This window comes from Sitophilus oryzae, unplaced genomic scaffold, assembly GCF_002938485.1.
Source record: "Sitophilus oryzae breed Bouriz unplaced genomic scaffold, Soryzae_2.0 scaffold_2014_pilon_pilon, whole genome shotgun sequence".
NCBI classification, from domain to species: Eukaryota; Metazoa; Arthropoda; class Insecta; order Coleoptera; family Curculionidae; genus Sitophilus; species Sitophilus oryzae.
The window spans coordinates 256,850-277,694 of record NW_022146741.1 but is presented as its reverse complement, the minus strand read 5'-3'; the positions used below and the strand labels follow the sequence as shown (position 1 = coordinate 277,694).

Here is a 20,845-nt window from a genome sequence, read left to right as displayed (position 1 = left end):
ACATTCTACATCTGTGAGGAAGTATTGCAGACATAACAGGGCTGGTAGATCTCGATAAAAAAAAATATTTTCTCTACCCTTTTTCAAATAAGTCCAAAATAACAGAGTTATTTTACTAAAAATGTTTCCTTAAATTTCGAAAACCCTGGGTTTTTTCTAGGTTTTCTTTCTTGTCAATTTAATCTACTACCTATGTTGCTATATTATAAAGAAATTATATTTTTTAACTAAAATAAAATACCAAAATTCTATACAAATTTTTTTTTGCGCAAAAAGCAACTCGTTACTAGTTATTTATTATATGACCGTTTTAATAAAACAAAATAAATACATTAAAAACATTTAAATAAATCACATTTTTTTTTAAATAAATACCTGTCTCGAAATTATGAAAGCAATATTTATTTTACTTGAATCTAACAAATGATTTTATTTTTCACTGTTATAAACAGACATTTCTAAGCAACTTTATTTAAATGTGACACAAAAATAAAACAAAACAATATACTTTATTATCTTATTCTAATTAATTCAAATGAAAATAACTAATTCAAATGAAAATAACAATCAAATCTGTTCAGCTTCAAATTTGTCAACGGCATTTAGCAGATCATCAGAGAACGTCTGTGGAATTTCAAAAGCTGGAAAATGACTGGCATCATAATCATTCAACTGAATATTATTGGTGAATATTTCATTGAGAACTCCATCTGCCATGTAGAGATCATACTTGCTACGAAATATAGCGGTTCGTACACTAAGTGGAGTACTGAAAAACATAAAAAATTATAGATATAAATCAGACAACATAACAGGATAGTACAATTCTACAGAAACATATACTTCCATGTTCCATGTTCAAGTCAAAAAAACAAAAAATGATATACAGTATGCCCCGGATTGTCTTTACAAAAGGAAAAACTTTTTTATTATTGGCATTTTGAGAAAAATGCATTATTCATAAAATTTTTTGCTTGTTTTAAAATCGTTAATCTAGTTTATATTTTTCCAAATTTCTATACCGTTTCAGAGAAAATTAAGAAAAACATGAAAATATATAGGGAAATTGGAACAACTTCCGTTGCACGTCATCAATGACACCATGCGTCGTCTTATGGAGTTTGCTGGTACGATGTGCAACGAAAGTTATTTTAATTTCCCTTTAGTTAAATTTTTCCCTAAAATTAAAAAAGTCCTAAAAATCAAAACGCGTTTCTATGGCAATATAAATTCTCTTAAGGTTGATTCTCACTATACCATCCATATCAGCCCCCTTCCGTTTCCCTTCCGCTTACATAAAATATTATATTATGTAAATGAATAGGACAATGCACACTATCTGTTCCGTTTCTCTTCCGTTCCATATCCTTTCCTTCCATACATTTTTTTTGTGCGGACGGACTGAAGCGTATCGGAATCGTACATAACATTTGTACCAGCTCTGTTAAAATTTTTGCTGATATTTATTTATTCTTTCACCTTTTAATTAAATCTATTACCTTTTTCAAAAGATACACGTTTTCAAAATAAAACTTTCGTAATTATATAAATTGTAAAGTATGGAACTGATACGGAACGGAAGCCTACGTATAGCGTCAATACAATAAAAAATACGGAACGGATATGGAATGAAAACGGAGGGTATAGTGAGAATCAACCTTAATTCTTTGAAAGATTGTTATTAAAATAATTTTAATTAACGTAATATTCTTTACCGTTTTAAAATGTTAAAGAAGTACAAAATTTATTTAGTTTAATGCTACTGTAAGGGTGATGTAGTTATCGGAAAAAGTGATATTTTAGCAAGAGCAAGAAGTATGGCGTTAATCAAAATTAATATAATAAGCATCTATCAAAGAATGAAATCTAAATTATAGTACCATAGAAACGCCTATTGATCTTCCCCTAGGAGATGCAAGACCTTGTCGTTGGTGGGGAAGCTCCTGGTCAGGTGCTGGGGGAATCCCCCCTAGCACTTGGCTTGGTCTAAGAAGCATCTAACTCATCGTCTTGTCCCTGACTGTAGTGTCGTGGCCAGGGAATTGCACCAAGACATATAACGATACCGGGCGGAGCTACGGACAGCATCAACCTTGGGGCACCGGGGGGCACCCCATTGTATTTTACCCCTTACTTCTACATGCGGGGCTTTGTAAAAGTGGACCGACTGTCCCTAGCGACTCATGGGAACACTATGAGATCTGGTAATAATTAATAATAGTAATAAAAACATCACCGGTGAAGCTGTGGGGAAACCCCCTAGCAACACTGGGAACAGTAACAATGAGTTCCAAGTTCCAAAGGGCCAAACCCAAGAGAACTACAGGAGAGGTGGCTGACTCTTGCGTGAGACCATTCTCCGCAAGTGGCATACAAGTTACCACCTCCTCCAAGGGTCGGGACCCTACCTCCTGCCTCTAAACCCAACAGGCGACACAAGCTACCGTTTCGTCTACCCGGCCTGGGTCGTAGCTCCTCGACTGTGCAGGACACGGGTCTCCGTAGGAAGTCCTGGGATTGTATGATGAGTTATAACTCAAGAAAGGGGGACACAATAGATCTCTAAGGTCGCAGAGATTAACCCCCCTCCCACTTATTCTAAATTCTAACGCCTATTGATTTTTAAAACAACCATTTTTTCACTTTAACAACAGCAAAGTATATGAAGTTATTCAAATTTAATAATAACCATTTATCAATGAATGAAATCGAAATGATATAACCATAGAAACGCATTTTGATTTTTAGGACTTCTGATTTTTAAAAATTCTACCATATTTTCATGATTTTCTGAATTTTCTCTAAAACGGTATGGAAATTTGGAAACGTATAAACGGGATTAACCAACAAGCAAAAAAGTTTATGAAGAATGCATTTTTCTCAAAATGTCAATAATAAAAAAGTTTTTCCTCTTGTAATAGACAATCCGGGGACATACTGTACAGCTCGTCAAATATAAGATGATATCTCGCGAATTTGACAAAGTGAAAATGCATTTGGCGGAAAGGATATACCAAATACGATTAATAAAATAAAGCTTTCCATGTTAGCATCATCAGCTGATAATGATGCTAACATGGTTTAGCGAAACGCGGGCCCATTGCAAAAGTAAATTGTTTTGGTGTACTGTGGTGAATTATTGTTTTTATTTTACCATTTATTTACTACTTGTCAAAATTAATTAGGATACGTTAATTTGACTTATTTTAATAACTAATAGTCATTTTTTGACTCATTGTAAAACGAAACCAGTAAATTATTCTATATTTTAGGGATAAAAGAAACTATAAGTGTCGACCTGTTTTCAGGGACGTGCACATGGGTTATATCACTGGAATAAGTTTATAAAAAAACATGTGCGCAATTAACTTTTTTTTCTTGTTAACAAAACTGTGTAGGCTGTTTATTGCCGATTAATAGTTGTATCTTGATATTTTGTCAATTTCGATCTCCTTGATAAGATTAACGCTATTTTATTAATCACAATTAATACAATTAAAATGAAAATAAAATTAATAAATAATTTTTTTAATATATTTTGTTATTAAATATTATTAAAATATACAACACAGATATGTGTGTGTGTTTGTGTGTCTTCAGTGCTATCTACAGCAAATTCATGAAATAAATAATGGTATTTAAGATTATTAATTATTTAATAATTTAATGAAGGTTTAATTACAAAAAGCCTACTTTTTAAAGTTTTAACGTCCTGTAACTTTAAAGCTATACATTTCCGCACTTGTGTTTATAAGGAGTTTTTTCATATTTTTAGAATCTAAAAGTCAGTTAACAACTTATTTAATACTTTGGCCAGTTAATGACATCAGATTTTTTTAAAGACTGCTATCAGACTTGGATTAAGGCAAATTAATAAAATTGCATTTATCATCAAGGAGACCCAAAAATAGAGACAGCTTATAATCGGCGTTAATCAGTCACCTAATTTTGCTAACAAGATAAAAAAAAAGTCAGTGACGAACATGTTTTTTTTTAAATATCCTAGTGATCACCCATATGCACGACCCTGGTGAATATGTCGACACTTTATTATCATTAAAATATGTAGTACTTATAGTAACTTGTTTAGTGAGCTATTGTGTTCGTTTTATTATACTGTACCTACCTCATTAAAGCTATACTGTCAGTCCAAAAGCCATCCTCAAATGATTCGAAGTACATTCTAAAAGATGATGAGGCTGTTTGAGTGACCCAATAGAGCATAAGATTATCGATGAGACCAGTAAAACTAAATTTCTCTTTTAGATCTTTAGAACTAAATTTGTTTATGTAGGTGAAATTGGAACCTGTGATAAATTTCTCTAGGAAATACGCCGCCATACCTTCGGGTGAGTTATCCATTGCAACTCCTATAAATAATGTTTTTTTTTATTTGTCATTATTATATACATGTTTTTTCATACAACGTTCATTAAAAATATTTTAGAATATTATTTAAATAAAAATCTGAATGGATTACTATTACTCCAGGGCAATTAACTTGTTTTGATATGGTGAAACATGGTATGCATTAATTTTTTAAGTACCTGTTGCACGCCACTGGAAAAAAGCTATTAATTACTTGTATAAATATTTTACAATGCTTTAATATTTTATTGTCTTAAAAATAAATGTAAGTATGTACATTATATGTCATTAGAAATCATGAATTTGAGCAACGTAAATAAGTTTAGAGAATTTTGAGCCCTCACTGCACATCACTGGATTATTCAAATCATGCTCTTATATACACCTTTTTGTTAGATAATTTAATAGGCAATAATTTTGATAACTAGCAATTTTTTACGTAAGCCGACCGAGCGATTGATTCGTTGTAGAAAACTAAAAACTGAAGAATAAAGTGGCGTTTGAGCCCTTAAGAGTCTGTTACGCTGTACTTTCGAGTCGCTCTCAGGGGTCGGGTAAAAGCGGGTATGTGGCCGAAAGAAATATACAGGGTGGACCGAACTGTATTCCGGAAGCTTCGGCAGCATATTCCTCAGATTAAAATAAGTAAAAAACTTCTTATAAATGTATGTCCTAAAATGCTTAGTTTCGGAGATACCGGGTGTAGAAGTTTCATTTTTATTTCGATTTTTTCCAAATACTTTATGAAGTAACGTCAATATTTGGATAAAATTGGTGTCTAGGAGTTTTTTGATATGAGAAATTTGATTTTCATGTCATTATGACTCCTACTTGTAGAGGGCGCCACCTACATATTTTATAACTGGTTTGAAGAGTAATAACTTTTCGTCCATACCTGTATAAAACTACTGAGTAAAAAAATATACATTTACGACTTTTTTTACATAAAAAAGGTCTTTTGGTAAAAATTGCTACGAGTAATGGTTCTTGAGATATTTGGAATCAAAATTATCAATATCTGTCATCATTGACATAAATTAAATATATTGACTAAATAGTTATTAGACCGAAATCATAAATTTGAAACTTTTTGTGCCAAAAGTTTAACAGAAACTGTTTAATCATCATTTTTTTTGCAGAAAAATTTATGATTAATTAAGAAAAAAATAAAAATTTATTATTACAATGAAATAACTATACTCACCGTGTGCTTATTTTTTGTCAATAATGACATATATTAACTATTTCCATTTTAAATATCTTGAGAAAGGTTGCTCGTAGCGATTTTTACCAAGAGACATTTTTTACGTAGAAAGTTATGGAAATGTATATTTTTTATAGTCAGTAGTTTTATACACGTACGAACAAAAAGTTATTACTCTTCAAAACAGTTAAAACACATGTAGGTGGCGCCCTCTACAAATAGGAGTCATTTTGACATCAAAATCAAATTTATCGTGTCACAAAACCCCCAGACCTCAATTTTCATCCAAATATTGACGTTACTTCATAAATTATTTGGAAAAAATCAAAATAAAAATGAAACTTCTACACCCTGTATCTCCGAAACTAAGCATTTTAGGACATACATTTATACGAACTTTTTTACTTATTTTTATCTGCAGAATATGCTGCCCAAGTTTCCGGAGTACATTTCGGACCACCCTGTATATTATATTTCAGAAATCTGCCTAAGGTTTAGCCCGATCCTGTCGTGTTAAGCCACGCCAAAGAATATCTTAATACCTTAAATTATAATATTCTTTGGCCACGCCCAAAATTCCAAATACACGTGCTTTGATTAAGGCCTGATTAAGGTTTGCAGAGCCTCAGCATTTGCCATAAAATAGCAAATTTGTTACAAAACCATATAAATTATATATTAGTGTAATTATTACAAAACTTCAATCTATTTTCGTATTATAACAGAATCTTGGATCATGTCTTTATTTTCGAGAAAATTTAGTCCAAACCTAAGGAATATTTTGTTGATGTTTGACCATCAAAATCTTAAAAATGAAGAAGTTGTCTAAAGGTGTGCTACAATGCGGATATAGTATAATCTTTTATCTTTAATTTCCTTCTTCATTTGTGTAAAACTATCTAGTCAGTTTTACATAAAAAGTTAAATGCCGAACGCTTTTGCTACTTTTTCGGACTAGTGAAATGGACTCTAAAGAACATCAGACACAAAATAAGTTTAGACATTTATGTAGGATCCAAAACGCACAAAATATACATATATCTTATTTAAAATAGACAAATGGCAGCCACTTCCTATATAACCTGAAATTTAGGGGAGTATCTTTAAATCGAATGCACACCTGGAAGTATCCTTAATGTAAATTATTCGGTTTTATGTCTAAATGAAATTTTAAATTGTATGTACAAATTAAAAATACTTTTAATGAACAGTTTCTATAAAATGTTATGTGTTTATACCGTATGATCGAAAGAAATACAGTCAAAAAAGGCTGGGGAATGACAATCGATAATAATTCTGGCGAGGTCAATCGCTAGACGCTATTTACTAAAAATTCTGACATAAAACTTTTCCAAGATTAACACTAATTATAGAAAAATTAAAAAACAATAGAACCCCATTTCCCGATACATAAATCTCTTTCCAAAAATTGTTTTCTCGAAGTAAATAATGTCTAGATCTTGACCTTGCCAAAATTATCACTGATTTTCATTCCCTACCCGTTTTTGACGCCGTTTTTTTCGATTGTATGGTATATAATACCGTATGATAGAAAAAAACGGCGTCAGCGATGGCTATGAAATGAAGATCATTTTATATGTAAATTTATATGAGAAATGTCATTGATCGTCATTTCCCAGCCAACTAAACGCCGTTTTTTTTTTCTATCATACGGTATATTTTGAAACTAGTAACTTATTTATAAAGAACATATAAGAAAGTTTTATCTATCCTATTGTTATAATTTATTAGAACAATTGAAGGGTCCGGGGGAAACACATGACAAGCGCCATTTTGCTAATTTTACAGGAGAGCACTGGACGGCTGGTGGTTATCAGGTTCTTTCCGTGTATTCTATATTTTTTTCTAGGCATATATCATAGAATTTAGCAACTTATTGCCCTGCAGAGTTTATACATTTTGTAGGAACCAATTAGACTTACTATAATATTGTAAAATCCTAAAATTAGGAAATTGGCGCTTATCAAGTTAGCTTATTCCTCTGGACCCTTCAATTACAACTAATTACATACCTAGTGAATCTGGTTTTGTACTTTGCAAATGAAAATATCCACTTTCACGGAATATAAACAAACCACGATCTTTAAGAGGGTAAACCCTCTCGTAGTGTTCGGGCTTTACAATCCAGGATGGGTATAACACTCCTAAAATCGGTTTAATATAACTTTTCAAAGTGTATACTACGGGGAAATTGGTGTGATATCCTAGCACCGACTCCGGATAAAGCGCACTGAGAATTTGAAGCGTTATTCCTCCCAAATCGCCACCTGAAATAAAATTATATTTATTTATCAGGAATTATATGCAAAATGAGCAGACAAAACAAATTTTACATTTACAAATAACTGATAAAATGTTTTGTAATGGTATCCACACACATGCAATTTTTCCTCAAGGTTTGGACTATGCAGTTCAAGCATTGAGAATTTCCACAAGGTAGCAATGACTGCAATGTATAGTGAAGACCTTCAGGCTGCCGGCCGGTGCCAGTAGACCATTATAGTCTACAATATTCTATTTGAAAATCAGTCTATCCCTCAGAAGACATTCTAACAGTTTGGCGCTTGCATTAATTAAACATATTGGACGATATTTTTTGTCTTGACTTCCATCTTTATTGGGTTTTTCTGCTAGAACAAGTTTGGCAATTTTCCACGAATTTGGAAACTGTCTGTTGATAAGACACTTGTTCAGGATCTCAGTGATTCTCTGAGGGTCTTGCATAGCAGCAATTTTGATAACTTCCTTTGGGATTCACAATCCTGATGTAATAATAGGCGGTTGAAGCGTAAAGCTACCTACATTACCTTCCTTGTATACCGAACGGCTCTAGCATGGCAAGCTGTACCTTGCCTACTCCTAAGGCGTTAAACGCTATATACGGGAGCTATTATTATTATTATAAACAATCAACTTTTGATTTAACCACAATTTCTCTTGACGGAGAATAATCAAAGGCCAAAATGACATTTCTCGCAATTATTGAGGTATAATTAGTGGAAAAGTTTGATAACTTTTTCTACTAATTGAAAATGTCCACCACTAATTTTGATGTTCTGAAAGTTTTTATTGAAAGTAAATGAACAAACTTCTACGCTAATCGAAACCATTAATTTATTCCACTAATTGCGATGTTCTGAATGAAGCTTTAGTTTACTATCATTCACAATGTTTAAAAAAACAATTAAAATTAATAGAATATTCTAGCAACAGTTTGCATTTTTAGTCAGATGTACCCATAGAGAAAGCCTAATATTTAAATAAAAAAATAACTATTTTATTTTGTAGTTTTTCTTCCAGTGACAAAATACCCATAGGATTTTTTGGAGAGATGAATCCGCCACAGAGGTGTAGACATTTTTTCCAAATATTTAGCTTATAAAATAATCAACTTTTGATTTCTAACCATTTTTTCTCTTGATGAAAGATAATCAAATGACATTTCTCGCAGATTTTGAAGTATTATAATTAGTGGAAAAGTTAAAAGTTTGATAACTTTTTCTACTAAATGAAAATGTCTACCACTAATTATGACGTTCTGAATGCATTGAAATTAAAGGAACAAACTTTTACGCTACTTGAAACCACTAATTTATTCCACGAATTAAGAGGTTCTGAATGAACCTTTATTCTACTAATTGAAAATTACTATCACTAATTATGACGTTCCGAATGCTTACATTGAAATTTGAGGAACAAACTTCTAAGCTAATTAAAACCACTAATTTATTCCACTAGTTTCGAGGTTTTGAATGAACTGAGAAACCTTTTGGGAGGCCAAAATCTGCATATGTGGTGTTATAGTAAGTTTTAAGAATTTGCAATTTTACCGATTTGTATCATGAATATTTTGCAAATAAGAACTGTCAGAAAACCCCAAAAAGTTCGAAAAAATCAAATCAAATTCAAATTATTTTAAATTCAAAAAGTAAAACGTCAAACAAAACCGTTAAAAATGACATGTTTGAGTCTCATGGCATTGATTTCGTCTCTAAAGCATTGGTTTACTCACTAAAATATACTTTGGTATTAGACTTCTTTCCATGATTTTTTATTTATTGTGGCTGTGACAATGTCATGAATAACATAAATATATAATTCTTTTAAATATGGCTCTGTTATTATTCTGTTCTATAAGAGCACTTATTTATTAATTATTAGAGCATTGACTTATTGATAAATACATTGTTTGCAGCAGAAAATTAAGTCATTAAAAATCACAAATTATCTTCCTTGTAAACCCCTAACGACTATACCGGGTCCGTCCCAAAAGTGACTCACCTCTATAACTTAATTGGTATGTTCGTATATGACATAAATTAGGATTGATTGACGTATTCAATTGTTTGTGGTCAATACGTCATATACTAACATACCAAATCTCGTTTTTTTTTTTATTTGAAAAATCAAAAAGTTATAGGGCTGAGCCACTTTTGAGACGCAACCAGTATTTTGAATAGATAGTTATTTGACTGAAATTTTTTGTTTTTTATGGCCGCCATTTTGAATTTTTATACTGTTAGATAGAGCGAAAAAAAGTTTATACGGTGGTATCTAATTTTTATTCATTATTATGTAATTTCACCAAAAAAATAGATTTTTTTTAAATTCGCCGAAGATCAAGTCTGCCTTGGAAAAGTGTCAAACCTGGATGCATAAAAGTTGTGTAGTAGAGTTCAATACAGGTCAATACAGAGCCTAAAATTTTATTGTCAATAATGCCAGCCCAGACGTTCAAAGAATATCTTATTTGTGGTCTGGTTTCTCTAATTAAATGAGAAATTTCTTTTGCATAATAATGTGTTTTTTTTGTTAAATGTACCAGAATTTGTAAATAAAGATTCATCAGTCCATAATATTTTTGTAGAAAAAAAAGGGCTCTCTTGAACACTTTTCCGAAACCATTTGCAAAATTGTAATCTTCTCTCGTGATCACCAGCATGTAAAAAAACTGTAAATTATGTACACATTTAAATTTAAAGTTAATTTCTATTATAGAATTTAGATCATTTAAAATTAAAGTAGAATTTCTATTATTTTTAAGTAAACATCATATATATCTCGTGTTTCCTCACTTGTGAACATATTGTTGAGTGTTAATACACTTTACACTATCTACTATAAATTTTTGTGTCCAGATTTGACACTTAATAGAGTAAACAAAAATTAACTTGTTGTAATATAAAGTGTCAATTGGATTTCCAAGACAGACTTGATCTTTTGAGCGAATTTTTAAAAAAATATATTTTTTTAGTGAATTTACATAATAATGAATAAAAATTAGATACCACCGTATAGATTATTTTTTGCTCTATCTAATAGTATAAAAATAATATAGTATAATATAAGAAAACAAAAACTTGACTGTTGTGCAAAATCCAGAAGGCTTAGAGATTTTCTGTAAACGGCATTTAATTGGCCAAGGTCAAAAATATAAAACTACCAACTTACGTTGCAATAGATACAATAGTTCTAAAGATATTGCCATTTAAAATAAACGTATTCTTTTCATTTTTTTGACATAAATCCGAAACTAATCAAGATACCGGGGTTTTCTTCATAGGTGACATCTAATTAGGCAACTTTTGTCCCATTTAACCGAATTCGTATCTCTCGTAGTTTCTGAGATGCCAATGTTGAACATCGGAATTGTCATCACCCTATATAATTAAATAGTATTCAAACTTCGGAACTTGCATTACTGTTTGCAGATTTAGTTAATCTTTTGACAGTAATGAAACACTTCCCTAATAAGTATGTAATAATACTCATTTGGAATCATTAGAATGTTTATTTTTTTCATATTTAAAATAGTAATTTAATTTTTATTGAAATTCATTGATTTGTATATTAGTCTCAATTGTTTGTATATAAGTAAAATAGCGTGTACCAGCGACTTCGTTCGCGTTGAATTAATCATTTGTAATGGTGATGATAAAATCAAGAGAAGCAAAGCAAGAATTTCCATTAACATACAAACTGGATAAAATTTTCTCACATTTATGTCAGCATGAGAAAAAACAATTTGGCGATATTATTATATAACTTGGTAATATTTAAGGGGTAGTTTCATCTCGTTGGAATTTGACTTTCCAAAAATCCGTTTGCCAAAAATAAGCTTTTTACGTCAAGCAGTTTAAGCAGAATCGTGGTTAAGAAATTACCCAACTTTTAGGAACACCCGGTATGATTTTTTAAAAAATATCAAAATATGTAAAAAAACCAAATAAATTATGCTTGTCCAAGCGTTTTCCCGAAAGACTAACCGTTTTTTAAATAACAAATATTGTAATATTTGAGGAGCATTTTCACCCTCTTGGAATTTGAGATTCGAGAAACCCCTCCTTATCGAACCCCACAGTCAATCCGTTGGCCAAAAATCAGCTTTAAACGTCAAGCAGTTTAAGCAAAATCGTGATTACCTCGGTGATTACTCAATGGTCATATTTTATGAAACACCCTGTATAAATATATAAAAATTTTTAAAATATGTAAAACAACAAACTAAAATATACGTGTTTAAGAGGTTTTTCCGAAAAACTCACCGGTTTGTAAATAAAAATATTTTAATATTTGAGGGATAGTTTCACCCCCTTAGAATTCGAGTTTCGAAAAATCCCTTCTTATCGAATCTCTACACCCTAAAGTCAATCTGTTTTGCAAAAATCAGCTTTTTACGTCAAGCGCTTTAAGCAGGATCGTGATTAATCAATGATCAGATTTTTCGAAACACCCTGTATACATTTATAAAAATCTTAAAATATGTAAAAAACAAAATAAAATATACGTGTTTAAGCGTTTGCTCGGAAACTTGACCGTTTTTTAAATAAAAAATATTGTAATATTTGAGGGGTGGTTTCACCCTCTTGGAACTGGAATTTCGAAAAATCCCTTTCTTATCGAACCTCTACACCCTAGAATCAACCTGTATGCAAAAATTGAGCTTCGTACGTTGAGTGGTTTGAGCAGGATCGTGATTAATCAGTATGTCAGTCACTTGAGAATTTTATATATGTATTAGCACAGTATTAGTATAGATTACCTTGAAGATAGAATTTTTCATGACCCAATCTGTTCATTAACTTTTTAAACAACACAGCCGTGTGAGCCAGACTCAACCCCGGCTTAGTTGTAGCTTCAGAAAATCCAAATCCAGGCAGACTAGGAATGACCAGTTCCAAAGTATAATTCCTATTGATGTTATTGGTCAATATGTCGACGACGTCGTAGAATTCTCTGACCGACCCAGGCCAGCCGTGTACCATCAGCATCGGTAACACTTTCTTATTTTCGTCCGTATCGGGCTTAATGTGAATGAAATGTATGTCTAGGCCTTGAATTCGCGTTTTAAACTGCGGATATTTATTCAGAAAGATTTCTCTTTCTGTCCAGTTGTAGTGATTTTCCCAGTGGTCGATAAATTCGTCTAGGAATATCGAGTTGGTGCCGTACTGATTCGCCGTGCCTATCGAAGGACGAAAAGGTCGATGGTGTTTTAGCCGCCATTTCAAGTCCGTGATTACCTGAAATAAAATGGAATATACAGGGTGTTTCCTAAGTAGTGTAAAAGCATTATTAAAAATACTCATTTTTAATCAAAGAGCCTTGAAAAAAAAAATAGATGTCATCGTCTAAATCTTGTTAGTGTCCTGGCCGGTTGAGATTTGCCCAAATCGTTGTTTTAATCATATTTCATTTTTTCAAATGGGTGGCTCATTAGCATATTTGGAGCATATTGGCATTTTTTACGAATAATTTAGTACCACACACTTGGTATTTGGAGTCATATTATCGTTATGAATCGCATATTGCAATTTAAAATAAACCATATTCAAAAATGTTAAAATCTGACGTATGTCATTCTATTCATAGTGTTATTTTCTATCGAATAAAGTAACAAAATACCGATAGTGTCATTTAAAACTCAAAAGTTGTAGTCATATCCAGTGAAACAGGAAGTGAGCGAAAACAATAATTGAATACGTTAGTCAATCCTAATTTATGTCTAAAAAAATAAAAAAGTTATAGAGGTGAGCCGCTTTTGAGACGCACCCGGTATATGTTTTTTTTAAATCAGTGATATACATATTTTAAACAAGAAATTAATCTATTTTTCTAAATTTTTAGCACCCTGTAGATCCAAATGGAAGTACTTTATACCTCATGTTTAAACTTTTTGTCTTAAAAACATATGAGGAATCACGCACTTTTTTAGATTATATAGGCAACACCCTGTATAATTACTGCTTGCAATATTCTAATCTTATTTTAGTATCTATTATTTACATACTTTAACCATAGATAATATTCTATGGTATCTGTGCTTTTACCAAAGTTCTGACATCAGCTACTTTAAATGAGAAAGAATTAAACAGTGCTTGATTTTCTAAAACATTGTTTTTTGCATTATTTTTTTCTATTTGGCGTTTTCTTATACTATTTGGTTTAGATAGCCCTGTAGATTTAAAATCAAATTTAGATTATCGACTTTTTTTAAAAAGAGTTTGCACTAACTAACCTAAATTTGATTTGCTGGAATCATATTTTGATTATAGCATATACAGGTAAATAAGTGCACATCCGCTGTATGGATTATTTTGTAATATTTATGGAATGAGAAAATTTGAGTCACCCTGTATATTTATAAAATAATTTTCGTTGTCATTACCATTCTAGTTTGTAAATTTAAATTTATCTTTTATAAAATATTTTTTATAGTTTCAAAAACGAGCACTATTTTTTTAAATTTTAATGATAGATATTTTTACATAATTAATTACAAAATTTTAATCTTATATTTTAAACTACAGGTTTTAAATTAGTCAAGTCTTTATGTGTTAAATAACAGTGAAAGTTTTTTTTTAATGAGAAATTGAGTTAATTATTGAAACGGAAAAACAGGGTTTTCAAATGGTCTTACCTATTGTACAGGGTGGCGTCCCTCATAGGCCGCGGAGGCTCCAAGGAGAACGACAGTTTGTATTGAAATGAAATTTTGTGAGCATATGTAAGTTAATTCAGAGCAATTTTTAAAAATATAGAGACTTCTACAGGATGTCCCCAAAAAAAGTTTTTTTTTGAAATGGAACACCCCATATATTAATGGATTTTTGGATTCTAGGAGAAAAATAAAGGTGAGTTTTATAAGAGAAGTATATGACTAAAATGTAAGGTTTTTGATATTTTTAACATTTTCTAGAAATAAAGAACAAGTTTTAAATTACCATAAAAGCTACCTAAATTAGAATTTACTCCGTATAGTCTTATATATCGTTAAATTAACTTTTAAATGGAACACCCAGTATATTATTCCGATATTCAATGGAGAATTCATGTCTCTTCAAAATACTATTAAGGTTGCCTACCCCTCAAACAAAGATTTTCCTAGATATTTTCATTTACATGATTTGATCTGAGTAGATCTTTATTATTTAATAAAATCTAAGTGACTGGTGATTATGTCTGACGTTACTTCAACATAGCTGTCAAATTAGTCCAACTTTAACAACTAGTTATCATTTTGTGTCAGTTAAAACAAAAAAAAATTCTCAAAAATTTCCGAAAATGCAAACTTGTCCTATATCAGAAAGAATTGATATGATTCTATTAGTTGGTGAATGCACACTGCATTCACCAACAATTAATTAATAGAATACTTAAATGCCCCTGATTTTATTTAGTCTGTTTTTTATGGGGATATGTTAAAGACAGTGTTTATAAAACTCGACCAACTATTGTCGACAATATGAGAGAAATGATTGGAGCTGCTTTTCGAGGTAGAACTCCACATATGCCCTTTAAAATGAAAAGATCCTTTTGAAAAGACAATCATTTTCTGCAGTTAACAGGAAAGGAAGCATATTGAGCATTTGATTTCATCTAGCTAATTTTTGTCGCATAATTATAGGTTTACATGTAGTTTTAATTCTGTAATAATTAAAATATGTTTTAAACGGATATCTTTTTATTACCCTTGAGTATTTTACTCTACAATCTTTCATTTTTGTTTAAATTAACAAAAGGTATATCACGCAGCCACCTAGATTTTTTCAAATAATAAAGATTTACTGACGCAAAATCATAAAAATTAAAATATCTGGGAAAATATTTGTCTGAGGGGTAGGCAACCTTAATAATATTTTGAAGATATATAAATTCCCCATTGAATACCGGAAAAATATACTGGGTGTTCCGTTTAAAATAAAGGAGTAATTTGCTTTTAAAAGTGACTAATGTTCCATATTAGTTTTGTCACACCCTGTATAACTTTTCGGGTCAAATTTCAATTTGGTTTAACATACAATGGTTACTGTAATTAAATCTCAGGCTATACAAGGCCAACTAAAATTTAGGTAGCTATTATCGAAATTTAAAATTTACTCTTTATTTTCACAAAATATGAAATATATCAAAAACCTTAGATTTAAGGTATATCACAGATAACACATAGTTATCTGTGGGTATATGCTTCTTTAATAAAACTCACCTTTATTTTTTCCCTAGAATCCGAAAATCAATTAATATATAGGGTGTTCCATTAGAAAAAACACAACTTTGATGTGTAACTTTTTTTGGGACACACTGTATAATATATATTTTTGTAAAATTCTCTCAGTTAACCTACATATGCTGCCTAAATTTCATTTCGATATAAACTACCGTTCTCCTTGGAACTTCCGCGGCGTATGAGAGGCGCCACCCTGTATAGCATGGTATAGCCTATAGGGACTATATACGGTGTCCAAATATTCTGTGGACATAGAACTATAACGCATTTTTGGATACAAAATATGAGAACGGTTTTTAATGATCTCTAATTTGTTGGATTTGTCTGCTTCCCGAATAGTAGAATGATTATTAAAATATCGAAAAAAATGAAGGAAGAAATTATAAAGAAAATTAACTTTTAAAAAAATTAGGTTTATTACTCCGCCAACTTCCGCAATTGTCTGCTCGCGTCACGCATGCTTAGTATAGCTTATTTGTAAATTGATAAAACTTTATATCAGCGACTTATAGATATTAACTGGTTGTGTCTCAAAAGTGACTCACCTTTATAACTTTTTTGTTTTTCAGATAAAAAAAAAACTAGATTTGGTATGTTACTATATGACATAAATTGGGACTAATTGACGCATTCAATTGTTTTGGGTTATTTCCTATTTCACCGGAAGTGACTAAAACTTTTGATTTTTAAATGACACTCGTTATTTTTTTACTTCCTATGATTGAAAATGACATTCTGATGAATGACAATAGAATGGCATATCATAGTCGACATTTTAAATTAAAAAAATAGCATTTTAAATTTCAATTTAGGGTACCATGACCATAAATGTAACAACAATTTTACTTGAAATACCAAGCGTGTGGTACCAAATTTTTATTCTTAATCTAAGGTACCAAATTATTCGTATTCCAAATACACTATAATGAGCCACCCTCGTTCCATTTGAAAAAAAATTAGTTATGATTAAAAATACAATTTGGTCAACAACCGGTCACGACAAGACAACAAAGAGTATTAGACGGTTAAATCTATTTTTCCGACGCACTTTTATTAAAAATTGTGTTAGCATTTTTGAGTTTCTTGTAGAATTCTACATAAACTGCATTTTGTAAAAGAAATAGGGATTGCCATGTAAAAGTTTAGAGATAGGTGCCCTGGGGGTCAAAGGGTTGAAAGTAACACGACAACAAATGCCCCAAAAAGTGTCCCCCTTGATATGTAAATTGTCGTATTTCGCCAAATTTTCATCCTATCATCGGTAGAGGTAATATTAAATACTGTTCGTTTTCAAATTGCCACCCTGTATGTGAATGAAAAAGTGTTTTGATGTGTTGTGGTGATTTAGTGTTTTATTTTGCTGTGTAACAGTAAAGGTTCCAACCCCCAACTGTAATCTTATTCATAAAAAAATATATATCCTTCAAATCCTTCAATTTAATAGCTATTGGCCTTGTTTATACCGGGTGCGTCTCAAAAGTGGCTCACCCCTATAGCTTTTTTATTTTTTCAGATAAAAAAATGGCTTTTGGTATGTTAGTATATGATATAAATTAGGATTGATTGACCTATTCAGTTGTTTTCTGTCACTTCCTGTTTCATCGGAAATGACTACAACTTTTGATTTTTAAATGGCACCCTCGGTATTTTTTTGCTTTATTCGATAGAAAATGACATTCTAAATAGGATGACATATCATATGTCAACTTTTGACATTTTTGCTTAAAGCAAATTTGAATTTCAAATTTCAATCTAGAGTACCATGACTGTGTTAAAAACACTAATTTTTAATCAAGGAGCCTTGGAAAAATAGATTTGATCGTCTAATATGTAGTGCCTTGTCCTGGCCGGTTAAAAGTTGCTCAAATCGTATTTTTAGTCATATCTAATTTTTTTCAAATGGAACGAGGGTGGCTCATTACCATATTTAGAAAAAGCATTTTTTGACGAATAATTTGGTACCACACACTTGGTATTTCGAGTCAAATTGTCGTTATGAATAGCATGTTGCAATTTCAAATAATCCATTTCGAAAATGTCAAATGTTGACATATGATATGTCATTCTATTCAGAGTCTCATTTTCTATCGAATAAAGTAATAAAATACCGAGGGTGCCATTTAAAAATCAAAAGTTGTAGTCATTTCCGGTGAAACAGGAAGTCTCAGAAAACAACTGAATACGTCAATCAATCCTAATTTATGTCATATATTATTATATACCAAATCTCGATTTTTTATCTCAAAAAATAAAAAAGTTATAGGGGTGAGCCACTTTTGAGACACACCCGGTATATATACAAGGCAGTTAGTAAGAAGTTTCACTTCAAATATGCGCACATAGTGCACACGCAATTTTTTTTGTAAATAAACAATAATAAATTTCTTTTTTTTACATCACCCTGTATGTATAGAACCTTATAATAATTGACTTACCTCTTCTGGCACGTTAATATTAAACTCCCTAATTTCCGTATCGTTATTCTGTTCTGGACCCACCCCCCACCAAACATTTTCATTTATTTTATGTACCCTAGGCGCGAATAAATGATTGACAGTAATGTACGAAGCTAAACTTAATATCAGTATCGATAGTGAGGAACCTTTGGCACTGAACATTATGCAATAAACTAGAAAAGAATGCAACAACACTAATTATTGTTCTACATCAAAGATATGATAGCACTTATCACTACATGCACATTTAAAACAAATTATAAGTAAAACTACTTCATTGGCGTATCGGGTTAATTTGGTAAAAGTAAAGCAACCTGTGGTTTCTTTTTGCGGTAGGTATCAAGTGAAAAAAATCAACATTCTACAGCTTTAGAAACCAATTCACGTAAGCAGATGTTTTTTGCGTAACGTTTTTTCATGTAACATTCGATGTAGCAAGAAAATATTGGTCTCTTCAGAATAATGAATACCCTGATGGTACAGGGTTTCACAAACAGTTTGTTAAAATTAGTGTGTGATTTATATTTGATATAAAGCTGAATGTTTTAGGGTCGAGATACCTCAAGGTTTTTCTTTTCAAAAAGTTATTGCATTGATTCCAAAAACGAACTATCGAGAAAAGACGTACGTAGATGATAAAATGATTTCTAAAATCCTTGCCTTGTTAACATGTTCCACAGGATGTTTTAAACTTTTACCAAAATATCATCATTTTGTTTGCCCTCGTATAATTGACAGATGAAAACTTTCATGATTAATTTAGAAAGAGATACTGACAAAGGTCAAATAATTTAGCTACAAATTGCTTAAAAAATTATCAAAATCGGCCCATTAGATCAAAATACAGGGTGACGCCTCTCATACGCCGCTGAGGCTCCAAGGAGAACGACCCTTTGTATTGAAATGAAATTTTGTGACCATATGTAGGTTAATTCAGAGCACCTTTTAAAAATATAGAGAGTTCTACAGGGTGTTCCCAAAAAAGTTACATATCAAAGTTGTGTTTTTTGTAATGGAACACCCTATATATTAGTTGATTTTCGGAGAAAAATAAAGTTGAGTTTTATTAGAGAAGTATATGACTAAAATGTAACAATTTTTAAATTACAAAAAAATGTACGTAAATTTATAACTATTAAACTTTATATCAAATTAAAACTTGATCCAAAAAGTTATACAGGGTGAGACAAAATTAATATTGAACATTGACATGAAAAAAAAAATATGAACATTTACCTTTAAAAGCATGTTACTCTTTTATTTTAAATAAAACACCCAGTATATTATTCCAATATTCAATGGAGAATTCATGTCTCTTCAAAATACTATTAAGGCTGCCTATCTCTCAAACAAAGATTTTCTTAGATATTTTAATTTACATGATTTGATCTCAGTAGATCTTTATTATTTGATAAAATCTAGGTGGCTGTGATATGTCTGACGTTACTTCAGCATAACTATCTTAGTCCAACTTTAACAACTAGTTATCATTTTGTGTCAGTTAAAAAAAAATTCTCAGAAATTTGCCGAAAATGCAAACTTATCCTACATCAGAAAGAATTGATATGATTCTATTAGTGATTAGCAGTGTGCATTCACCAATTAATAGGTGCTAAATGCTCCTGATTTTATCTATACTCTGTTTTTTTTCTCAGGTAAGATTTCGACAGACGATGACAGAAGAAAAGCAGATGACGTCCCATACCAATCTATTTATTTTACTAAAAAAAGTTTCTAATAATTTTTAAGTTATCTATGGATGGGTTTAAATATAGATCCGTCATGCGTCGTGTCTTGTTGTTTTTAACCAGTTTTATTGGTTTATTTAAAAAATGACAGATCGTATTTCAATTTTATTGGTTTGATGGAACGATGAACGACAAACGGACGCCGATGCGTATGAACTCACCTTTAGATTTTTGTCATTTTTGACGCTTGTCAAATTCTTGCCAAATTATAGGTTATAATTTTGTGTCAACTTTTGTTAAATACCCTGCCTTTTGGAAGATGATGCATTTTGATTCGTGTTATTACGTATGTTTTGTGTCTTTTGAAGTCAAGTGGAGGAAAAATCGAGTGAAAATTAACTGTAGACCCAGAGCACAGTTTATGGTTAATATTCGCTGCCCAGGCAGAAAGTCTTATACACCAATGAAGTTGCCATCGATAAAGTTTGTATACCATTTCGTCGTAGATAAGTGCATCTCGTATATGGTAGAAGGATCAAATAAAACACATACTAAAAACTGGAGTAGCTGTAAAATATCGACATCACACGATAGGTAAATA

General features: G+C 31.1%; 1 protein-coding gene across 1 annotated transcript; it reads right to left on the bottom strand.

Annotated features, from left to right (window-relative positions):
- Window positions 1-386: 386 nt before the first annotated feature.
- LOC115884114 (juvenile hormone epoxide hydrolase 2-like) lies at window positions 387-18,882 on the bottom strand. The gene is made up of 5 exons (XM_030902603.1): window positions 18,536-18,882; window positions 12,636-13,116; window positions 7,606-7,860; window positions 4,127-4,370; window positions 387-769 (listed from the first exon to the last, which is right to left on the bottom strand). Exons 1-5 carry the CDS (start codon window positions 18,716-18,718, stop codon window positions 568-570), a joined length of 1,365 nt encoding a protein of 454 aa, XP_030758463.1. The 5' UTR covers window positions 18,719-18,882; the 3' UTR covers window positions 387-567.
- Between the last annotated feature and the right edge of the window lie 1,963 nt (window positions 18,883-20,845).

Coding starts and splice junctions, on each gene's coding strand:
- LOC115884114 (XM_030902603.1), bottom strand. CDS start 18,718: ATGTTCAGTGCCAAAGGTTCCTCACTATCGATACTGATATTAAGTTTA. Junction 4,371..7,605: donor TACAAAACCAGATTCACTAG/GTATGTAATTAG, acceptor CATTATTTATAG/GAGTTGCAATGGATAACTCA. Junction 770..4,126: donor GACAGTATAGCTTTAATGAG/GTAGGTACAGTA, acceptor TATGTTTTTCAG/TACTCCACTTAGTGTACGAA.